At 41.0% G+C, this 23858-nt stretch overlaps 1 protein-coding gene across 1 annotated transcript in view; it reads left to right on the top strand.

Annotated features, from left to right (window-relative positions):
* Positions 1–18211, top strand: part of GTF2F2 (general transcription factor IIF subunit 2) — a 78043-nt gene extending 59832 nt beyond the window's left edge. Inside the window, exons 7-9 of the mRNA XM_063149331.1 lie at positions 7790–7889; positions 12673–12816; positions 17369–18211. Of these exons, the coding sequence (XP_063005401.1) occupies positions 7790–7889; positions 12673–12816; positions 17369–17488 (364 nt within the window). The 3' untranslated portion in view covers positions 17489–18211. The remainder of the gene's footprint in view (positions 1–7789; positions 7890–12672; positions 12817–17368) is intronic.
* The last annotated feature ends 5647 nt before the right edge of the window (positions 18212–23858 follow it).

Raw genomic sequence — 23858 nt, 5'->3', positions numbered from 1 at the left:
TACTCATCCCTACAGTATTTCAGATGCTGGCATCTGCCTGTGCCAAATAGACTGCAGTGTCCAGTGTCAAAGGGTTGGCTCCACACGATCATCACCTGGGTGTCTTTAGCTGAACAAACCCAAAAGCTTTTCAACCTACTTTTTCCCTTTTCTTGCTATTTTTCAGGAGTATGTGCCCCAGACTCCTGCCTATTCAGCCATTCCTATTGTGTTGTCCTCCTCTTGCAGCCTCTGTGCTCCCTCTCTTTTTCCATGTGAGAATGATGTGTGTCATGTACTTTTGCATGGTTCTTATAGCTCTCTCCCCAAAATCCCACCTGCATTCCCATTTCTCCTGGCATGTTGCCTAATTTTTTGTTTGGTATACCTTATCACTCTGCCAGTCTCAAACCTTGTCTCATGCCTGGTTAAGGTACCCTTACATTCTCCAGACAACACAAATGGACATCCGGATTTTACTTCATCCTCATTTTAGACCTTTCTGTCACTGGAATAAGCCGCAAGTACAAGCACTGTGGTATAAAAATCTACTGTGTTTTAATCCACTTAGGAATTAAGATGAAGTGCCCCATATGGAGCTACAGCCTGTAACTGAGCATGCATGGATGCACTTTTACCCTTAGTCCTCAGGGAAGACTTTCCCCTTTAGCTCTGCTGTTGCTTGTTCTTGAACTTGATCTTATCACTTGTGTTGGGCAGGAAGCAGGGCAGGACAGAGATGTTCGTGCTGTATGTATTAATAAGAAAATACTGGAAGTGACAGGAACCAATAACGGAGAGTTCTTTTCCATTTGGGCACTAATTGATTGACTATGATGACCATAGGTTGGAAAGGAGTGCAAAATCCTGACATTTTTAAAAACTGCAAAGCTGCAAACCTCTCTGCTCTTCCAGAGTACATGAATTGTAATAAGGAAGTGTTCATTTCTTTGCAATAAATGGTAGGGCAAGAGGAAACAAGCTCAAGCTATACCAGGGGAGGTTTAGATTGCATTGTAGGAAACATTTTTTCACTGAAGTGGATGTCAAGCTTTGGAACAAGCTGCCAAGGGTAGTGATTGAGTCACCATCACTGGAGACATTTAAAAGGCCGGGATACTCTGGGACGTGGTTTAGTGGTGCATTTGTCAGTGCTGGGGTAATGGTTGAAATTAAAGACCTTTTCCAACTTAAATGATTCTGTGGTTGGTTGTGTGTTTTTCTATCAATCCACAGCCTAAACAGTGCTGAAAGGGCCTTTTCACCTGGGGGGCAAGGGGTGATGCTGTGACCCCAGTCCTGACCTAAGTCCTCCTGAAAGGACAAGGAGGATGCAGAGGCTGCCTTGCTTCACAAGGTTGAATGGGAATCTCTGCCCTTAAGGATATCTGGTCATGGACCCTTTTCACTGGAAAAGGGGGTGTGTGCTGAGTGAAAGGAGGAGGCAACAAACAAAACAGAGACCCAGACCTGGACAGATAAACCTTAGAGGCAGGGCCAAGAAACAAACTTTGTCAGCTACACTAATGGATAGGCTATTTATAACCTCATGTAATATAGAATATACCTCTGAGGTATGATTCCTTTTTGAACTTAGATAAAACTCTTCCACCTTGTCCCCAGTGTGGACCAGGCAATGCCAGATCCTAACTTCATCAGTGTCAGAATGCTTCCAGTGGAAGTATCTGTAGACACACTTGATTAAAATTATCTGTGATGTCAAGCAGATGTTACAATTTTTTTCATGCTAATTGCATTTAGTGCATCACTTAACATGTTTAAAGTAGTGCATCAAACAAATAGAGAAAATTATTGAATTATATCACTACTAATGCTAAAATAGGTTTTATTTTATCTTTATATTATTTGTTTACACAAGCTTAGCTGAGAAGATTTTAGTCATTTGCAATTTTAAACTCAGAGAGGAAAACTTGGATTGGTTTTAATCAATTATTCACTTTTTGTCAATTCAGAAAATAAAATGCTTAAGAAATTGTTTTACTTATTGTTGAATTGCCATTTATATCATCTGATGTTCTGTACTGGAGGAAGATACAATATGTAGACTTGGAGTCTTCAGTCGTGCCTTGGTGGCTGTCTGAGAATTAGACATGAAATTGTTATATATTCCTATGATTCATTGCTTATCCTTCAGCATATATAGTTGAAGATGTCAGCTTCAGAAAAATCTAACATCTGAACACATAATAATTACAGCTCTTTTCTTGAAATGCCAGGGTTTCAGGACTTAAAATTAGTTATAAATCGTACCCTGTATTAATAATCTGAAACAGTTATTTAACGCTGGCAAATGCGCTTCTTAATGCCATTTTCATTCAGCTCATGCTCTTCTCCGCCTGCCTGTCTAGTCTTCAGAAATGGGGACAGCCTCCCTTTGCTTTGACTGCGCTGGAGTAGCGCTGAGTGTCTGAAGAGCAGTGGATTCATCCATGCGATGGAGGCTGTCATCCGCCTCCATGGAACGTGAGACACTGGGGCTCCTTGCAATGAGACACAACGTGCAGGATTTGCATGTTGTTCTTATCTTTCAGAATATATGACAGATTGTTTGGTGTAGCAACAGATTGTCATTCTTGTTATTAGACAGTGCGTGTTTTTACTGGTGTGGCCATTCTAGTAATTTCCTATGTTGTTTGTGCTTGAGCACTGCCATGGGATTGCTTTAGCAGGATGTGCACCACAGGGTGCTGAAGTCCCTTAGTTCTCACAGAGCTAGTGAAACTTTAAAGTTTCAGTATCTTACAAGAATGTTCATCTCTTGTTGATCATCTGCTTGCTTCTTACATTACTGCTATCCTTGCTTGGAGGGAAAGTCAAAAGAGATGCTACCTGAACCTCACCAAGGTACAGAAGTCCAAATGAACAAAAGGAGTGTGAGGCTATATTGTTGCATTTATTTTATTAGTTTGTTTTGGATGAGGTTTTTCAGGATGTATCTATTTCTGTCATGTTTGGGCTGCTAGCGAAACAAGGAAGAAAAGGAAAAGCTTCCTGGCCCATACCAGGTATCATGAAACTTCATGTAATGCAGCTGTCAATGCCTGGTTCTGGTACAAAAGTACTGAGTAAGGGATGATGAGAGCATTAGCTCCCTGATATTGGACTGGGAACTTCTGTGAGCAATTAGAGAAAAGCTACAAAACTGTGCAGAGATGGAGAGTTTGTGTTTCTTCCCCTCCAAAGCTTTGGGCAGTGGGCTTGCTCTCTTCCAGGGCATCTCTGCTGGGTGTTACTGCAGAGAGAGAAGAAACACATCTTTTCCTTTTTTTGCATCAGTAAGGCTGACTCCTTACTGGTGCCCTGTGTACAGATAGCCAAGCACAAAAAGGAACATAAACTTCCCTCTCTTATCTGTGAAATAATTTCTTTAGAAAGGCAAAGAATTTGAGCCCTAGCAGTGTTTGTGATTAATACCTGCTTCAAATCTTTGAAACATTTGTTTTGTGACAAAAGATTAATCACAGTAGATTATCAGTTTTAAAGGTCTTTGGTTTATTTTTTGTTGCTGAAAATTACATGTATTTAAAAAACAATGAATATCTCTTCCTAGGAATGTACATACTGTCTTCATCTGTCTTTTTGTATGAGCCTGCTACATGTTGCCAAGTCCTATGGAATTATTTCCAGTCTGTTTGAATGTTTTTTTCCCCTTATTCAAGTATAAGCACAATGACAAATCAAAGCTGCGGTATGAAATGTGTTTTGTTGGGAAATGACCACGGCGGATTCGATGCCATGCTGGTTACTTGCTGTATTTCAAGGGGGAAGAGCTATATTTGATCTTGGGGGCGGAAGAGAAAACCACAGTGTGCAGGCTGGTGGCTGCTCCGTTGCTAATTCATTGGCAGTTTGGGGGAAAATATATCTCCATTTTCTCTTTATTTTTTAGGCCAGATATTAGCATGAAATATGGCTCTAACCATTTCAACAAGAGTTCAGTGTAAAATTTAATTCTTTGGATATTTTTCTATTTTTCAGAGCAATAACTAAGTCTTTTAACTCCTGCAAATCATAATAAAGAATAAAATAAATAAAGGTAAAAAGCCGCTGCTCCTTTAAATCAGTGTCACCAGTGACTCAGGATATCTATTGATTTTTTTCTTTATTCCTACCAGCAGTTTAGTTTGAGATACAGCAGGTCCACTCTGAGAAAATTCTACATAAAGCACTGCTGGACATTCTTGGTTAATACTGCTTTTTGAATTCTGTTTAAGAAATTCTAAGTAAGTAAAAGTAATTATATCTGTAACATGTAAAACATCTATCTAAAAGGCTAGTACAATTTCCAGTTTATAGCTCTTGTTATATATTTTTGAGTCTATAATTTTTTCAGACAACATCTATGCAAATTTAAAAAGTCAATTATATTCCCCCAGACATACTACTTTCTGAATATAACAGAATTGCAGCATGATTTTGAAAAAAACCCCAAACAACTATGCTGTATTTTCCCTGCAGATAGTGTCTGTATCAACAAATCATCTGGACAAAATGATTATGGGCTGTTTGTCTTTACCCTTTGTAATGCGCTAAGCAAATTTCAGTGCTTCATCCCCTCGTGAACCTCTTGCTAATTGGTGTTTATACCGTGTTTGTCAGTTTATTCCTCCATTTTTGTGAGGCCAATTCCAGATGTGCATCAGCTATTATTCCATGTGGGATTGTGTGACAATATTCCACCTGCAAGCCCAGTGGAAGGGAGGTAAAGGATGGTAACCTGAGGCTCTGTGAAATCGTGAAAGCTGCAGAAAAATAAATGGGAAGGGCAGCCATTAGGGAGAAGAGCAAGATGCATGTGTAGAATAAAAGCTATTAATAAAAAGCTTTGCCTCCTGAGTCACCGTGCTTCCCATATAAATTTCCATCTTGGCATGTGGCCACGGCTGTAATTGTTTGCATTAAAAAGTAGTATCAGGAATGTAGTGTATTTTTAGCTGTTACTACAGCAGTAGAAACCAAAAAAAAGGTTAACATTGTACTGTAAGCCAGTTTTCTAAAGACCATCTGAGATCTGTGAGATCTGTGGTTGTAATTTGGAAACCTTTGGCAAGAAATATCAATGTACAACACAAACATCTCTGAAATTCCAGAGACATACATTTGTAGCTGATGTATTTGTTACTTCCTATGTATAGATCTTTCTGAAGTCTTCTGCCATTTCACAAACAAACTTAGATGGTCCCTCTCCATTTTCACTTGGTTGGCTTTCATTCTGTTTCCTTAGCAGGCAGTAAGTTTTTTCTTTGTTTTCAGGATTATGTGCTAGAGAACTTTACTTGTTAAATGTATCTTCACTTCCATCAGCCTTCGAAGGGAGGCCTCTGAGAAGTCTGTTAGCTCTCTTACACATTTAATTTTCTACTGGTTTGGAAATTTGGAGGTTAACATAAAAGAGCTGAAATGCATATCCTGCATGGGGAGTGAAAAACATTAAGAAATAAATTGCTAGTGTACTTTTGTGCAAAGAAGAATTAATTTAAGGAAGCCACTGAATGGAGTTGAAATTTCCTCTATTGTAATTTTAAAATGCTAGATCAGGAAGAGGCCTTGAACATGAGTGGTGTCTAAAGTCCATGGCTGACAATTCGTCATTGAAGAGTTCTTTGGCTGTGTACCTGAAGAAAGAGAGATATTGTTAATTTACATTGTAAAGAGTAATGAATATAAAGCCCAGTGCAAGGAGGATTAATCATGAAGATAGGTCACTGTTGAATGCCTGGCGCTCCCTGAAAATGTGACACCACCTGATGTATTTAAGTATTGTTATGACCCTGTGCTGTAGCTGTTATGAGAAGGACTCTGGAGCTACATTGTAAATCAAATAACTTCATCTGATGCACATGAAGTTGGTGCAGTGGCCTTGGAGGGGAAGAGGGTGGCAAGAATTCCCAGTTTGTCTCAAGGAGCCCCTGTCCCTTGAACAGTAGCAGTATCAGTAAATAGATTGAGCAGGAAAGCTCCTTTATGAAGGAAAAATGGGGGGAGAAGTGAGATGAAAAATAGCTAGAATACAGGAGAGGAAGAACTGGAAAACTCCCCAGATCAAACCAATAGAAACATGATGAACTGGGGAAAAAAAATGAAAGAATTAAAGCCAAACTGTGTAAAAATTAAAGCTAAACTATTTAAAAAGTCATTGGGACCAAAAAGAAAAATCTTAAGCAATGGAGAAATAGAGAAAAAGACAGATTTGTAGAAAAGATAGTGATTTAGTTTTGGTCTATGCCTTTTGTGAAACATGAGTTTAGAAGATCTTTGGTAACCAGATGAAGAAAATCTTTAAAATCATTTAATTAGATTGAAGGCCAAAAGGTAAACTCTTGTGATAAGCAAAACATGTTCACTGTTCATTTACCTTCCAATTGATTTTCCTTCTTCCTTTTGCAGACTTGTCTTTTTTTCTGTAGTTTTTACTACTCTTAAGCAACCATTGCCTCATGTTCTACATTTTTATGATATAAAGATTCGAAGGGAAGTAAGTTTATCTATGTATGAGAAAAAACTCTCCCCACCTACTGTCCAGCAATACCAGCTATGAGGGTTGATTTTCTGCCTTTCAAGTCGCTACAACTAGAGAATTTATTTCTTGATTTATTACTTCCTTCAAATGTAATTTATTTAGGTTGTTCAGGTGTTCATTCAGAAACACGCTGAATTTAAATTTTATCTTTTTGGGTGTAAATGATATCTTTACAAAAAGAAATCAGTGATTTCAAACACAGTTGTTTTTAAGATCTGTCAGTTTTATAATTTATATGTTTTACACTAATAAACATGCAGTTATTATTGGCATTAAGGTCACCATATTACTTTTTGTTTGGAAAGAAGCAAACATCACTGTGCATTTATTGGGCTGTGTTATACTGTGTTTAGTGGAAATTGACTCCTCTGCCTACAAGATGCAGCTTTGGAAACAAAACTGCTTCACTGATAATTAACATGTTAATCAGATGTGCCATAAAGCCATTGTGTCTAAAAGGCCATTGTCCTGTGCTTTGCTAGAGCTTGGTTTCTTGTCTCATCATTTCAAGTAGAAATTCTTGAGTGCTAAATCTGAATTAAATGGAACACTCCCTCTACATCAACATACAGAAGCTTTAAATTACATTGAATTACGTAGGGATGAACTTGACAAGATATCCTCAACCAGTGACCTGCTAAGAGTCTTTCCCAAAGAGAATTGAAGGTCACCTATAGTTATTTGTGTGGTAGAGACTTGATTGCACATTGATTTGAAGCTGGGTAGATTTTTCTGTCTTTATGTCTTTATAATGCTCTTAAAACTGTTATTTGCACTCTCTTACTGTACTGTAATGCCAAAAGAAAGGTCACAGAAATTTATGTTTTTACATTTCAATATATAAGAGAAGGTTATGGGTTAGCAGAGGTGAATGAAAAGCTTTTTTCATCCCTCAGCCAAGTAAGCTGTGAGATTTTGCATCCATTTGGGTTGGGTTTGATCTTTTTTAAAAGCAAGGGCTTTTTTTCGATCTGAGCATCAGGTTTTTGCAGTGAAATTTGTGTTCAAAGTTTGGTTTTAGTATCTTCACTTCAGCTGTTTGATTTTTTGCATTTCAGTATCTTCTGTAGCTTACAGCACCCTAATAGTTCAATGTCCTTAAGCAAAAATAGGGTAAGAAGAACTTAATCCAGAAGAGTGCATCTGTTTTGCCTTATAGATTGTTTACATCTGACCCTTGATAATGTCTGGTTCATAACTGCAGATTTTTAGAATTCACTTTCAGTGTGTGCTGGTCTGAACTTTTTATTCTTGTTTTCTTTTTTGTAGATTACAGATAGAAGAATCTTCTAAACCTGTAAGGTTATCCCAGCAGCTGGACAAAGCTGTAACCACGAACTATAAACCAGTGGCTAATCATCAGTATAATGTAAGTAGCTTTTAATATTTTCCCTTCTTTTCTTCAGGAGGAATTTGGCTTAGGACTCCAGGACTGCTCTGCTGCTGTCCAGCAGCTCTTTTGCTCACAGTTGGCCACTGTCTTTGTCAATGCTCTATGTCACCTGATTTCTCCTTGATTTTATCTTCTGGGGATCTTCTTTCTGTCTCAAGACCAGTTTCACCCTTGGGGCTAAGGTCTGCCAGTCGTAACTGTCTTGTGTTATCTGATGGAGGGCAGACCACCTTCACCCAACCCGTTTTAGTGGCTTTATTACATTCTTCCTCTAATCTTTTTTTTAATGTAATTTTGACATTTGTGGATGAAAGACAGTTCTGGCTTCTTTCTATGAGATGTGGAAATGCTCTTTTGAGCTAAATAACTTTTCATCTGCAGGAGGGTAAAGGACTTGAAAAGAATCATTAGTTTCCAGTCCTTTGGAGGAATTGGCAACAAGTAGAAAAGAGTAACAGCTGACAATTTTTCTCAGTTTCCTACCTTCAGCATACATGTTATTGGCATCATTTGCTTTGTCAATATTACACCCACACTGCTGTTCCAGATCGGTAGATGTACATATAAACTATAATGTCCTTTTCCTTAAAGATACTCTTTGAGTATGTTGAATGTGAGCAACATTAAGTCATACTGAAAATGAATCACTGTGTTAGTCATTTAAACTTTTACACTTTTTATTAAGATTTTATTTACATAAAACAAGTGACAATATACTGGATGATATTTAAGCATTATTCTGAAAGTCAGTCTATTTGCCACAGAACCAGAAATAATAATTTTTCTCTCATGGGTGTGTTTTGTAGTAGTTACTGTTCAAAGTCTGCTCTGCACATGGATGATCATACCAATATAACTATTGCAGCTGAGGGAATGCCATTTAACCAAAACAGTCACACTGATGTGTCCTACTGTGCAGATGCAGTTTTACATCAGTATATTGTTTTATGATGCTGCTGGTGTTCTTCTTTAATTCTGGAATAAGCTTTGGTGGGGTACAGCTTCTCTTTTTAGTGGGGTGCTGTTCCATTTCCCTGACACCAGCATAATTATGGTAGTATGACTACAGCCTAGAGATAATCTTTGTATCTTTATTCCAGCTGCAAACTGCAGGTCACCATATCATTATGGAAATTTAAATCTTGTGTGAGATTGAGGGGGTATAACCAGGCCTGTTAAAAGTGATGATGCTCTTATGTCCTAATTATTATATTTTTATTGGTTACACAGCTGTCCATGGTCATGGAAATCCATCAGCAGTGTGTTTAGTTTTCATATCTACCCTAAAGGTGTTCTGATGGGAAAAATCTTGTAAGACATACTTGTCTTGAGTCACCTTCACCTTGCCTTGACTCTAAAGGCCAAGGCATGACTACTTTCTACAAAATCTTTCTTTTCATTAAGTCTTCTATTAAGGTTCAGGTTAGATGGCTGAAAGGGTATATAACTGGGCGAAAAAGTCCACGAAGTTCTAAAACCTCTTGGTTGAATTTTTCTGCTGTTTTCAAGCAGCAACTGCTTTTTTAGAACCTGCTGCATTGCATGTAATTGTGTGGTGCTGTGCTGGGGACAGGACTGCCACAAGAAAGAAATAAAAATGTACAAACTGTCATATATGTTAATGTAATCATCATCTGGGCAGTTTCTGAGTATGAGAATGAGTATCTACTAAGTAAGACAGAAAGGGCTAGCATTTCTTGAAGGAAAGAATAAAAAATGAGGCTTAAGTGTGGCTGCTTCATGTACCTATAAATGAACACACAGCAGGAAGGAGGAGTGAAATGAATTACATGTGGATGGGGAATAGCAATGGCTTGTTTGAATTCAAGGACTGGGAAAGTGATTAGGTTATTTTTGCAAGAAATTATATTACACCAATATTTTTATTTGAAGAAATTGCAATTCCATTACAATATGTGCTAAGGTTGTAACTTAGCTTTTCTTCTCTGGGGAAAAGACCTCCATTATATCTATAAATATTAAATGTGTTTGCAAAGTTGCAAGGTTAATATTTTTGAAGCTGGAACCTTTCTGTGACTTAATTAATTTTTATAATACAGCAGAAAGGTTCTTCAGTGGTTCTGGCTACCCCTTCAGAGGCTTCATTTAGTGGTTTCTTTGTGGTCCTCTCTTCCACTGTAGAGGTTGGTACCCATGCTCCAGGAGACAAGAAAACCTTTAGGACTACTTTAAAGTATCTTTAGATGAAACTTTGGATTTATTCTAACTTCTCTGTGACTTTTATATTTGCTGTCTACCAAAGCAGTTATATCAGCTTCAGTATTAATGATACTTTCAAGAAGGCAATTTTGGCTGCTTTTCAGCAAGCTTAGCAACATCCTGGGAAGGTAAACAAAGAGAAATTGATTTCAGTATAAAGTCTTCTGGGGATAAACTCACAACTTCTGTGCTAAACAGCTTGTTCTAAAATGCTCCTTCCTGGAAATCAAGTAGTATTTGAATGTTTTTTTAAATTAAAAAAACCCACAGAATTTTAAAGACATCAGATTAGTTTACAATGTAGGTGCATTCTATTACATGACTATTAAAAAGTGCTTTAAGCCTACTACATAGAAGATCCTGTTTGCAAAGAAAACAGGAAGGAGAAGAGTGAAAGGCTGCATTGTAACTTGCTGTGAGCAGTGTATTCACAAGGCCAAAAGAAGAAATCAGCAACAGAAGACACCAGGCTTTTTTTTTTTTTTTAGCACTTCTCAATGTGCTCTTCTATCAGACAACAGTGGAAACTGTTGCTGAGGTTAGAGGAAAATGCTAGAGTATTGCTAATTAGAGAGTGGGCAGCTGGGGCACCAGCAGCTAGTAGCTTTTCAATAAAGGGAGGGTTTTATACACAGTTTTTTATGTGAGTTGATTTTATACATTAATGAATTAAGAATATTAGAATATTCACATGGAATTTTTTTAGTAATTGCCTGTTGGACTTCCAGAAGAAGCAAATGTTTTGACATGTTATTGTTTAAGGGAACGCCAGTGACATAGTTTAATGTTCCACTTCTCATGTCTGTGGTGCAGCAGTTCTGCTGTGGATCCTGGTAACCAAGATGATGTACTGTCAAGCTGCTTTGCTTGGTGTTACACTTTGCTGTGTTGCAAAGCTATTACTGTTTTGAAGATTTATTCTTCTTTAAATGCACTGGCTAAAGAGCTAAATAATTACACTAAACTGTACTTACTGGATAAAAATCAATTGCATGATGGGTTTGGGTGGTGAGATTGTAGCTTTTATAACACTGCATGGAGTTAGAAAAGCAGACAAGTATTTAGTTGTGCACACCCACTTTAGTTTAAAGCAGAAGTAAGAGACTTCAAGCTACAGGTTGGGAACAATTGCTCTGCATCCAGTTTAATGATGTACATCTATTTCAGAATGTGAAGAAGGTAGTTGGCTGGCTAGAGACCTGGGAGCCACAGCAAAGGTGGCAATATTCTTTAGCCACTTTGGGACAGCTACCAAGAGACAGGCTATTTTCACTCTGAGAGTAGGAGGGAGTTAGCTGGCAAGGATACATAGGGAAAAAATGAATTGAGCCATAAAACCAATCTTTCTGCTTAAAAATAAGATCTTTAGTATGTAGTAGATCTGTCTGTGCATTTTCATTTCTATGCTTTTCATCTGAAGACCTTCCTTTTGAGAGTCAGAGTTGAGCCATCAGAAGCAGAACAACTCCCATACAGAATTACCTCATTTACAGCCAGGCGCGTGTCCCTTATTGATCACATGCATCTTTTCTGCTGTACATTGTGCCGCTATGGATTCACCCACGCAGTTTGCCTGAAAGCACTTGGTGATTACATGACTTACACCACCTTCTGGATCACTTTTGTTGGTTCCAAGGAGCTGGCTGGTTTTCTGTTCCAGGGTGGTGTTGGGGGTGGGTGGGGTGATGTGCTGGCAGGTGTCGTGGTTGGTGCTCTCTGGCAACTGGGGTTTGTTTGGGGTGTGCTGGTCTGTGCTTCTGATGATGAATCAGAGGAAGTATTTTTGGAGGTGATAAAAGTTTCTGTGAAGATATATAGTCATCTGGTGCAGATTATAGTGGTTAAGTAATTTTTAATGTACAGTTTGAAGTAGGATGATGTGTGGCAACAAGGGGCCTCTGCCTGCTTAGAAGGTTTGGTTTTCTGGGACTAGTGCAACTTCATGTGTGCTACTCTGGTTTCTCCTGAAGAGAAACCATCCAGATTCTCAAAGTGTGTCTTTAAAGACTGGTTGTATATTGAATGGAGTTTATACCTTGAGTGCTGATTCTGGAGAAAATGAGGCAGTGTCCAAGGGCCATTGGGAGCATTCTCTGGGCAGGTGCTTGTTATGATTGTGGATGTAGCCATGTTAGCCTGTGGATTGTCCCGAGCATGGCAGTTTGGAGGTTGTTTGACATTTGTCCTTGTACCTCAGAAGCTGGTACCAACAGAGGTGGAGTGAGAATACAGTCTCAGTTTGGATTTCTATATTATTATTAGGTTTTTTTCCCAGGTTTGGGCACCTGCAGGCTCTATTTCCATTTTTTTTTCCTGGTTAAAGCAGATATATCTGAGAAGCTTATTGTGCTGAGGACAAAATGCTTAGTTTATGCTCACAAAAGAATATTTGTACGGCCAAAAGAAAACTTTCCAGATGAAAAGCACTCAGTCATTGAACAGTGTTTTGTTAAATAGAAGAGGTTTTTGTAGCTTAATGTTCAGCACTGGGAATTATACAGCATTACATGTAATGTCTTTAAAACATGTGTTGTAACAGATTGAATATGAGAAGAAGAAGAAAGAAGATGGAAAAAGAGCTCGAGCTGATAAACAACAAGTGTTGGACATGCTTTTTTCAGCCTTTGAGAAACATCAGTATTACAACATTAAAGACCTGGTGGACATAACCAAACAGCCAGTGGTATGTACTGCAAGTCTTGTAAATACAACCATTTTCAGTAGTTACTACTGTGTGTATTTTACATATCTAGAAAAGAGTTTAATATGTATTATAGGCCTTAGAAACTCCTCTCTAAATATGTTTTACAACAAACTGAAATCACCAAGTTTTAAGTTCAGCATTGTAGGACAGTGTAGGATACCAAACATTGTAGTGAGTGTGCTTTTTCTTGACAGAGATGGTTTAAATAACCTAAATGGTCTCTTTTTTGTTTAGGTTTGCTTTTATACTAGGAACCTAATTCTGTAATGCTCTCATGTCTCCCCTGCTACTCCTGTCCTCGCTGAAGCCTAGTTTTCTTGGCAGCAGCAGCTTATGTTAGTCTATGGTTAGCCCTTCCCTCAGCATCTGAACTTTATTTTGGCACAGCAACAGGGGTTGCTCTTTTTCTATATTTCATGAAATTTGTATTAAATGAAAGGATTATGCATATTAGAAGATCAGGCATCATGAGCTCAGGCTCAATGCCTCCAAAATCACTGGATTTCCTTTACAAATAGGGTAATTTTTAGGTTAAGAGTTTAGGTGCTTGATATTTAGGATTTATTTATTGCTTTTAAACAGTGCTTTGATACACAGACAAGAAAAGCACCAAGACTTCTGCCTTATGTGATGCTTTTGATGTCTTGCAGTGCCTGTCAGCCTCTTCATGTATGAACCATAACTTTCCAGTTCTTTCCCTTCTTTCTGTGTTCATGCTTTCCTTGAGCAGACCACGCAGGAGTGGCAGGGTGACAGTGACATGCAAAGGACCTTCAGTGTTTTTGATGTTTTTCACTGCCAACTTCAATATCTATCCTCAACCCAGCTGCAGATTTCAGAAGACTTAAGGGGACTTAATTATGTTTGAGTCTAAATGGAGCAACAATGTCACAGGCTATTAGAGCTAAGGCTGAAAAAAGAACAGTAACAGCTGGATTGTGGAAAAAATACTCTGTAAAAAAAATGAAGATGCTTACTAGTTTTGCTCACTTCACATTTAGAATGAAGTGTATCTCTGTCAGAGCCTTTGTATAGGTAAACAGTCTGTTTGGTTAGAAGCTGCACAAAGATGTTACACAAGTAAAATCCATGTAGGTTCACTGCGTTCTAGTGCCTTGAAAGAAACTTGAAAGTTGAGTAACATATCCATGTCTTCCATTCATTTATCTCATGAGTCAGCTCCATATCTGTGCAGCAGAGAAGGTGTGTGGGTCATGGGAGCTGAGAAGGAGGAAGGAATAGGAGGAAGGTATGGAGGAAGTGCAAGAAAATTCTAAGTGGCTTTTATTTTTGGTGAGAGAAGTGTGGCAGTCACTATCTCAGTCACTTTGAATGCAAGCTGGTACAGATTTATCTCATCTACCATGACATCAACTTGCAGTAGACTCCCACTTAAGCCACTGGAGAACTTGAAGTTACAAATAAATAAAGATACTTTTCTTATGTAATGTAAATGTAAATGGTAAATTAAATCCTTGCTATAGAATATGTTGCATGTTACACAAGAAGTTGCTGCCATCTTTATTTGTGTCATGAAACCACAAAACAAGTATTTTCTGAATGTAAATGACTGCTATATTAGGGAAACCTGGATTTATTTGCTTTTCATTCTAATGCAAAATAACAATTTGCAGTAGTAGGCAAATCTTTTGCCACCTTACCCAGATGTAAGTACTGAATGCTTCCTGGAAATATTGCAGTAATTCCAGACTTGGGCTTCATTGCTGAGAACATAATACTGTCTGTGAGAAATCAAATATTTGTGAAGAATGGAAGCAGGATGGAGCCAGTGGCATAAGAACTGTATTTTTAAAAATTTGAATAGATTGTTTGGATTTTTAATTCTGTTTTAGCTTTAAGTAAAGGTTATCCTAAATACAACAGGGTTTGTTTCCCCCTCAAAGTTTCAGAAGTATTTTTAGAGCATGTAAGTTAACTCTTCAGAAATTTTTATCCCATAATTCCATGCTAACATCTCACTTTATGTGGAAAAAATCATGAGGAAAGGTAGAACAGAGCAGAAGATGCTTTAAATATATGAACAGATCACCTACAGATGATTTTCTATGCTAGAATTATATGTACATAAACACACTGGATCCCTTTCTGAGAAAAAATTGTGGCCCCCTGATTAGCAATCACCAGGCTCTAAAATTCAGTATTTGGCATCACTGGGACTAGTGTGGGGTTTCTCTCCATGGTACAGTGTCAGAGCACTATACTTCAAGATACATAGACCAGCCTGGTGCACTGCAGACCCAGGTGGGGAATCCTGGTTTCTAGAAGGAGAACTGATCCTGCAGGAAAAATCATAGCATCCCCTGAACTCATCTCTTCAAGCCATTTGCTCTCAGCTACAGCACAGCACAGTGGGATTATCCATGTTTCATAACAGTCTAAAAACTCCAGCAGCTCAGTGTTGTCTGTGCACACACAGTGATGTTCAACCATTGTCTAAAAACTCCAGCAGCTCAGTGTTGTCTGTGCACACACAGTGATGTTTTGGGGTTAATGCTCTCAGCTGCCCTCCCTAACACCTCTCCTGCCTGGTTACCCCCTGCAGCAGAGATGGGAAGTAAGTGGCAAATCCTCAGCCGCTGCAGCTCACGGTTCCAGCTTGAAGTGCTGTTACCCGTGTCACAGACCTTACCTTGCTCTTTGGTTTGGGTTGGTTTTGTTCCATTTTGTTACACTCTTGGAAGTTTTCCCCTGAGAGAAGCAGAACAGCCTGGGTAATTAGGTCTGAAAAGCAGTTGAAATTAAAAATAGCCTTCATGTAGCTGGGTGGGTGGGTTTGGGTGGGTGCTGTGGAAAGTTCAGCCATAGTGGTTTTACTCTGCCTGAGGCCAGCAGCACCATCACACCTTGTGACCCAGCTTCCCAGGCAGACTAGATCAGCCAGTTCAGGAACTGCACATCAGTGTACCTCATGGCACTGAGTGCAGTTCTGGGGGATTTTTTCCAGTTCTCTGTCCATGTGAACTGGAGCAGCAGAATTTAACCTTGCAGCCAGGTGTTTCTCCCACCCACTCTGCCATGCTCTGAGGTGTCTGTCGGTGACACTGCCTCGTGTGCAGGCAGGGGGTATGCAGGTGTACACATCTGCACACACCCATGCAGAAATGGCTGTTTCACCTGCTCCCAGCGCCTTCGGCACCGTGCGTGGGGCCTGGCTGCCGTAGCGAGGAGCTGTGTCCCGGGTAGCTGAGGGGAACAATGACGGCATCGCTGCAACAGACGAGGTGTGCGAGGGGACACCGCGATCTGCTGCTGCCACCTGCTGGGGTGTGCGTCTGCGCCCCAGAAGGCTGAGGAGCCATCCTGCACGGTGATGCTCTGCTCAAAGGAAACACCCTAGCAGACCCTAAGAAGCTGGTTTATATGCACGTCCCTGGCAGTCACCTTTCTTACGTGTTGGGCTGCTTTGCATACTTTTAGTGTGTACCTGGAGAGGGAGAGTAAGGATAAGTTTTACTAAAGTACACTTATTTTACTGACTGAGACCATATTTTTTGTTCATGTATTTCCTAGCTTTTCCATTTAGCAAAAAGGGAAAGAGTGTAAGGAACACTTAGACAATCAGCCTTTCTTATTTTCTTGTATCTTCAACATGTATTTGTTGGTTTTAATAGCTTGGAGTACATTGATATTTAGTGGAACTGCAGATGCAGAAAATACAAGCATTCCAACAACTCCAGTTCAATATAAGCACTCCAACAGGATTAAATTGCTCAAACTCGAGCAATTATGAATTTAATGTGGGGATTCTTAAACTGTGGTCTGTAGTTGCCATGACAATCCACTCATCTCAGTCCCAATTAATAATTAAACAAACAAGCAGGCTCTTGTGACTCTTAAGAAAATTACTGGTGTTTATTATAAAGAGCGAAGGAGGGCAATATCAGTGAGTTGTGTTTTGTCAAAGGTTATTATACTACTGGCATAATAGCTCTACTTGTTATGGTTTTTTTCTTTCTCTTCCAAGCTTTAATATTTTAAGGTATTAGAAAATTCTCAGACACACACTTAGCTCTCTTCTAAAAATGAGGCCACAATAAAATGCTTAAAGCTTTGCAAAATGGCATGAAAACCAAAAGCTTGAGGCTTTGACAAAGTTTGAATAAGGCAAGGATTTTCAAGATAATCCCAGACCAAGCAGGAAGAAAGGTCAAGAGCTTTTAGATCAATTGGAGAAAATCCAGCAGGAGGAAGATGTGTGACATAATATTTCCCAAGAGGTGCAGGTAACTTCATTTCAGCAGCCCCTGGAGTACTTGCCTCTCAGAGGGACTGCCTGGGAGCCATCACCTCTGGGGCTCCTGTGCTCCCTGCTGCATCCCTTGAGGCTTGTGCTAATCCCTGCTGGTGCCTGAGGGTAGAAGTCTATCCCAGAGTCCTTCCCACACCAATTAGTGCCCATCAGCCAGCCAGGCTGTCTGCCTCTTAGGAACTGAGTCCGTGCAATTGAGCAGGTGTGCAGGAAATGTGGCAATTGCCTGCCTGTTTAATTTGAACTTTTGTTTCCTTTCAGATATACTTGAAAGAAATTTTGAGAGAAATAGGCATCTACAACGTGAAGGGGACCCACAAAAACACATGGGAGCTGAAGCCAGAATACAGACATTACCAAGGAGAAGAAAAGAGTGATTAACAAAAATATTTATGATGTAAGAGTGATTGCACTCAGGGATCTGTGGTGTTCACAGAGACGACTGAGCACAGTGCAATTCTGCAAGGATAAAGATAAATTAAAGCAGCTGATACTTTGTAATTTTCTGTAGCTTTTTCCCCCAAGGAATATTTCTTGTATGTTTCTATCTATGCTTTGTCTTTTGACAGGAAAAGTTTATAGAATAAACTTGTATTAGATTTATCTTTATTAGAAATCTGCTGAGTTCTCCTCTTACTTTTTCTTCACAGCTTTGTGGCTTTTCCTAGTCTTGATAACTGATGGAAAATGTGTCTTAGAGGAAACCATAACTTTGTGGGTTTGCATTCCAGTGTAACCGGGTTAATACCCTGGGTTCTGCTGGGATCTGTCAGGGCTTTGTCTGGAAGCCTGCAAATGTGCACAACCCTTTGTGCAGTGTCTGTGTGGAATGGACATGCTACTCCTCCTGGTATCAGGCTTTAGGAAGAACAGCCACAACCATGGTGCTCATCACAATCCTTAGACTCCCTGGGAACAAACCAATGCAGTTAAAAACCCATAAAGTGAGTGGGAAGATGTCAGTCCCCTCCATGTGATTACTGAGAAAAAATGACATGTCTGTTAGGTACAGGAAGGAACAATTTTCTCTTTGGTTTTTATGCTGATATCTATGTTCTGTTTAAGTATATAAATAAAAGTATTATTTTAATTTGTACCACACAATATTGACTTGAACACATTATGATTTAGGTGGCATAAGTCTGAAGTGTTTGTTCAAAGCATGTTTTTATTGCTGGCTTTGCCACTGGGTTCCTCTGTGGTTTGGCAAAGATTGCTAAATGTGTCTGTGTCTCTATTCCCCCATTTTTTAAATGCACACTGGAAGGGTTATTCCTTCAACATCCTTTTTAGGAGGGAGCAGGGAAGGAACTATTTAATGATATTCTCAAAGTTTTTTTATACACAAGTCACACAGTTTTGCTCAATTAATTTTTTTCTAGAGTTTTTTGTTTAGGTATCTCTCTACAGCTACATTTTGAGCTGGTGCTCAGCATCCTGTGGCATTAAGTGCCCAGTTCCCAGGGAGGGACTGCCGAAAGTTTTGAAGAGCAGCTCGCATTCCAGGGGGGTGTGTGCTTTCATAAATACTGCCACTGACTCGTGTCTCCTCAGGCTCTACAGCAGGACCCCGCTGGCAGATGGCTGCAGGAGCCATCTGAGGATGCTGAGAGGAACACAGGAAATCAGCCTTTGTGTCTTGCTGGAACATGAAGTGCTCCCGGGCAGTAGCCAGGGCCTGCTCACACTGCTGTCCTCATCGTACGGCTCGAGTCCTCTGTGGACTTGTGTTCAGGGATGAGTAGGATGAGAGCTCTTGCCTTTCATGAGCTGAGCTCCTCTGTGGGATCTGTGTCCTGTTTCAGCAGGTGAAGCAGAAGCACCCAGCAAGTCTAGGTAAGCTTCTCCATTTTATTGCCCCTCATATGATCCTCTAAAACCATGCAGGGAGATGCCATGCAATCCTGGTTAAGTTGTGGTGTAATTCCTTACCACAGGTAGAAATGACTGTGACATTCCAGAGAGAAATGGTTACCTTGAGTGGAATCTCCAGCAGGAAAGTTTAGGATCTGCTTGTATTTCTGGTTTTATGTGAGCTGGTTCACAGTTTGTCTTCAGTTGAGAGGGACATAATCAGTCAGCATGAAATGCCTGAACATGTAAGTAAAGGAGGTGTTTTATTGATCTGCAGAGTGCCTTTGGACAGGGTAAATAAGCTCTGCTCGGGAGTAATGGAAAATGTGCAGAGCGCTACGTTTTTTATGGGGTTTATGGTGTTTGCAAAGGGCTGATTTTTTATGGGTATCATTAAAAACATGTAGAGTGCTAGAAGTAAACAGAAAAAAGAAGCAGTGGGGTTTTCAACCAATGAGCAACCAGAAAAGTTGAGGGATGCCAAACTGTACTTCTGTGAAGTAGCACCAGTTACAAATAATGAGCAGGACAGTGAGGAAACACCATTTCAAAAATGGAAATGCTGTATCATAGTAAACTAAGAAAAGATAACCAGTTGAGAGTCCAGAAGCCAGGTAGCTTGTGAGCTACTTTTTTACCTGCTTCCTGTATGATTTTAAAGTTTTTCTAGCATGTTAGGGGATAATTGGAATTTTACCCTCAAAAGCTGCCACAAAATCCAAGTGGCATGAGAGAAGGGAACAGTGAGCCCACAGAGATGCTGATCTAAAGCATGAAAGATGCTCTCCTGTGCTGGCAGCAGGACCTGTGCCATGCATTCAAAGGCTCTGCTGGCTCCTGCCTGGTGGGAGCATGCGGAAAAGATGAAGGTGGAATATTTAGGTGCCCTTGGCATGTCATCATCCAGCCTGCATCTGAGCCATGGGATCTTACAGTACAAACCATTCTAGAGACAGAAGCAGCAAGATAAATATGCCACTATGAGCCCCATATTCTACCTTCTGCAGTAACCCAGGGCACTGCAGGACTAAATTCATGCAAGGCTGGGATAATGACTGAGCATTTGGGAGAACCTTGTTTGGATCCATCACTTAATAACCAGGAAAAGCTCTGCAGCTCTGCTGCGCTTGTTCTGCACGACGCCCTTACACAAGTGCTGTTGGCAGGATTTCCATCTGCCAGAAGAGAAGAGGAGGCTCAGAGGCATTCAGGTCTTATTCCCTAGCCCCCACATTTGGATTAATTTAAACTCTGGACTCACAGGAGTGATGAACAATTCCCTCCTGGTCTTACCATGTGCTGCTGTCTCTGCTCGATGCTGAACTCTGCTCATGCAGATGTTCTTGAATATTAGTAGTCAAAATGCTGCTTGGTGAGAAGGTCCCACAGGCATGAGCAGAAGTTTCTGTGTGCTAAATGCCATTAAATGAAATTAAAAGCATGTCCACTCTCCAGCCTTGCTTGGCCTGAATGACCAGTTTGAGTCATTGGAAATTGCATACACAGGAAGCTCAGGCAGTATCAGCAGGGACCTGAGCAGACATAAGGTGACAGCCACCCCTTTAGAGATCCCCTGCTCACTCAACCTCCCTTCTCTTTCCCACCCCACCAGGGAAATTCTCCTTGAGAGGAGGAGAATCAAAGTAAAACTTGTGTGTTGAGAAAGAACAGTTTAATAACTGAAAATTAATAAAATACAGTAGTAATGGTAAAGAATTATTAAAATGCTAATAAAAAAGGAAAAACAAGTGATGGACAATACAAGTGCTCATCACCCTCTGACTGATGGCAGAACCCCCCCTTATGGGTAGGTTCCCCTGTTTATATACTGGGCATGGCATTCTGTGGTGTGGAATATTCTGTGGTGTGGTGAGCCCAGGGCCTTTGTTCTAGTTGTGCTTTCCCCCCCTGCCCCGTTTCTTTTGCATCCCTTCTCACTGGCAGCACATGAGAAAACAGAAAAACGTCCTTGACCTAGGGTAAACACGACTTAGCAGAAAAACAACATCGGTGTATTACAAACACTGCTCAGATTCCAAATCCAAAACACAGCACTGTAACAGCTACTGAGAAGAAATTAACCCAGAAATGAGCACGGCTGAAAATCAGGGCATGGGGATACCGGGATGGCACACGCTGCTGAGGGTGGCTGGCAGGCTGGGGCAGCTGCAGCTGGTGGGTGAAGGGCAGAGTTGAAACACCTTTTTGTGGGCAGCATGAGGATGCACCAGCAGCTGCAGGCAGTTCTGTGGCTGCAGCAGCACAGCTGCAGGGACAGCAAAATCATCCCTCCCTACTGCCATGGGAGAGGCCAGGGGCACCCAGCGCGGGTCAGACACAGCTGTAGGTAGAGCAACCAAACCTCTGCCCTTGAACCAGACAACTCCAGTAGCAACACTGGGGTTTTATTAGCTGAGGAGAACAGGAGTACCCAGCTTTACATGGTCATTTTTCAACCACTCTTCTACAAGTAATTTGGGAAGTTGATCTTTAAAAAGCTTTCTTAACATTTATGTTCATGGACATTCTCTATTAAAAAAAAAATAAATAAACACCTGGACTGCTTTGTGCCAGCACATCTGCACCTCACTGAGATAGGAAAAAAGAGGTTTGCTCTCCCATGCCAGTGGGATGCCAGCAGTGCTTCCTTCCTACTGCTGCCTACTGGTTACAGATGGGGAGGTGAATCCCAGCTGTTAGCTCCCAGGATGAAGTGTGGGCTGCAGAGAAAACAATGGTTCAGCATTTTATCAATAAGTCCAGCTGCTGCCACATTGGCAATACTGGCATCACACAACCAAAATAGTCTTAAAAATGTCTTCAAGGGTATTTGGATCCCTTCTGCCTCAGGTGGAAGGTGATGAATGCAGCTCTAGTGGATTAAAATGCCCAGCAGCCATGTGCATCCTCAAAAACATCCCACCCACTCCTGCAGAACACACTGGCAGGGTTGCCAGCATTTGCTGGCACTCAAAAAGCTCCCTGAAGCCACCAGCCCTGGCCACAGGCACTTGGCTGTGATCTTTGCACAACAGCTTCCAGCTGCAGCTTCCACCAAAAGGCAGCCAAGACACAGGGACTGCAAACCAGCAAGATTGTGCCCTTGTGAATGGATTTGGTACTGTTTAGGGCAAAAATGTCCAGGCTTGGCTAGGGTTTTTGCCTCCTACAAAGATGTTTATCCCTGAGCTAATGAACATGGTGTTTAACTGCTGCTCTCCCACTGCCAGCTACAGTGACACAGAGATTTCCTGGTCCAGAGCAAAACATCCCAGCTTACAATGGCAGCGACACCCCAGGGAAGTGGTACAGAGCTAAAGTGCAGATGGAGGTTCAGGAGCAGAGGGAGACATCCTATCTGCTCCAAGTGAGCAGCAGAGTATGAGAAAGAAGTATCTTGATGTGGATACTATTGCTCTTTAATGAAAGCATCCTCCCTGAACAGCTGCCCACCGCCAAGACTGAAATGGGCTGACCTGTGCCAGCTCAACAGCCAGGGACTTGCTTAGGGAAGTAAGCAAATTGCAGCTTTTCCATTTTTTTCCAAATTAAAAAAAAAAAAAAAAGTCTTACTTTGTTTGGAAACCAACATGTCCTGTGCTTATTGTAACGGCCTTCTGGCTGTGAGCTAAACTGAGTGAAAAATTCACAAAAAAAAGCCCCCAACACCAATCAAACCCAATTGTGTTTCCTACATACTTTCATTTAGGATCTTCCTTTGTAGGTTCTCCCTCCTTGTGCCAAAGCTGAGGGCTGCACAAGGCTCAAAGACCATCACTCACTTGGGCTCTGGCATCCACCCCCAGGTCAGTGGGCAAAGCTGGGCACCCCAGAGGGGCAGTGGGGGACACCAGTGCCTCTCCCAGCACACCAGATGTTCCCTGCACTGCATGAACACCCCCAGGTCTGCACCCTTTCTCCTCAAAGCAGATGGCCAAGCAGCAAAATGGACATTAACATTGAATGGGGCATGGAAAGTGTTTGGGGTTTTTTGCTTGCTTCCAGAGGGCAAAAATAGCATGGATTTGTAGGTGAGGTAGCAAAGACTATTATTGTAAGACAATAATAAGACATTGAGGGCAAAAAGTCAAGGAGACAATGGGACACGTGCCCAGCACAGCAGCTGCTTCCTTCAGCCCAAGGGATCACTCCTTTAACCACAGAAGCCTGAAACTAGAAAGGCAGGTTTGTTTCTCTTTTTAAGCAAATCCACCTTCCTTCTCCTGTCAGCATCCAGCTCCTAGTGGGTGCAGGAGTGGCCTCCTGGCCCCACAGAGCCTGAGACCCCAGCCAGCATAAGGGAGGTTTCTACCCAGCTGCCTAACCTGCTCCATGAGGCTCAAGAAAAATTTGGATCCTTCCCAAATCCACTGAAAGTATCTTTCCAGGAATGCAAGATGCAAGCCTGATAAGCACATTCTAAAACAAGACTGGGCTAAGTCTTAAAGCTGTCCTTCAGTTATGTATTTTAAGCAGCACCAAGCTAATTTGTTATCATGGGGAATTTTATCAGTTTAATAACTCCAAAGCTGTTGTCTGAAGCATGAAGACTTTCCTTTGCAAACCACTTCAGCTTTTCAGGCCCAGGAACGAAACAGCTGCTTGAGCTGAAGATGGGCCGGAAGAAGAGGAATTACGCCATGAGGAAATACGCAGACTTCCTCCCCAGCACAGAGCTGTGTCATGGACTGTGGGCAAGTGCATTTACCAGCACGGGCTCCCCTGCCGAGCATGCAGTGACTCCCAGCTCTCCCTCAGCCTGACTGCACAGCAGGCAGCTACCACAGCAGTGCAGCTGCGACAGGCACTTGGCACTGCCGCAGTCCTTCCCTGCCACACCCTCCCTGGTGCATCTGACAGACGTGATGCTGCAGAGCAGCAAGGCTTATCCTGAGAA

The sequence above is a fragment of the Melospiza melodia genome, chromosome 2 (genome assembly GCF_035770615.1).
Source record: "Melospiza melodia melodia isolate bMelMel2 chromosome 2, bMelMel2.pri, whole genome shotgun sequence".
NCBI lineage: Eukaryota > Metazoa > Chordata > Aves > Passeriformes > Passerellidae > Melospiza > Melospiza melodia.
This window is presented reverse-complemented; position numbering and strand designations above follow the sequence as displayed.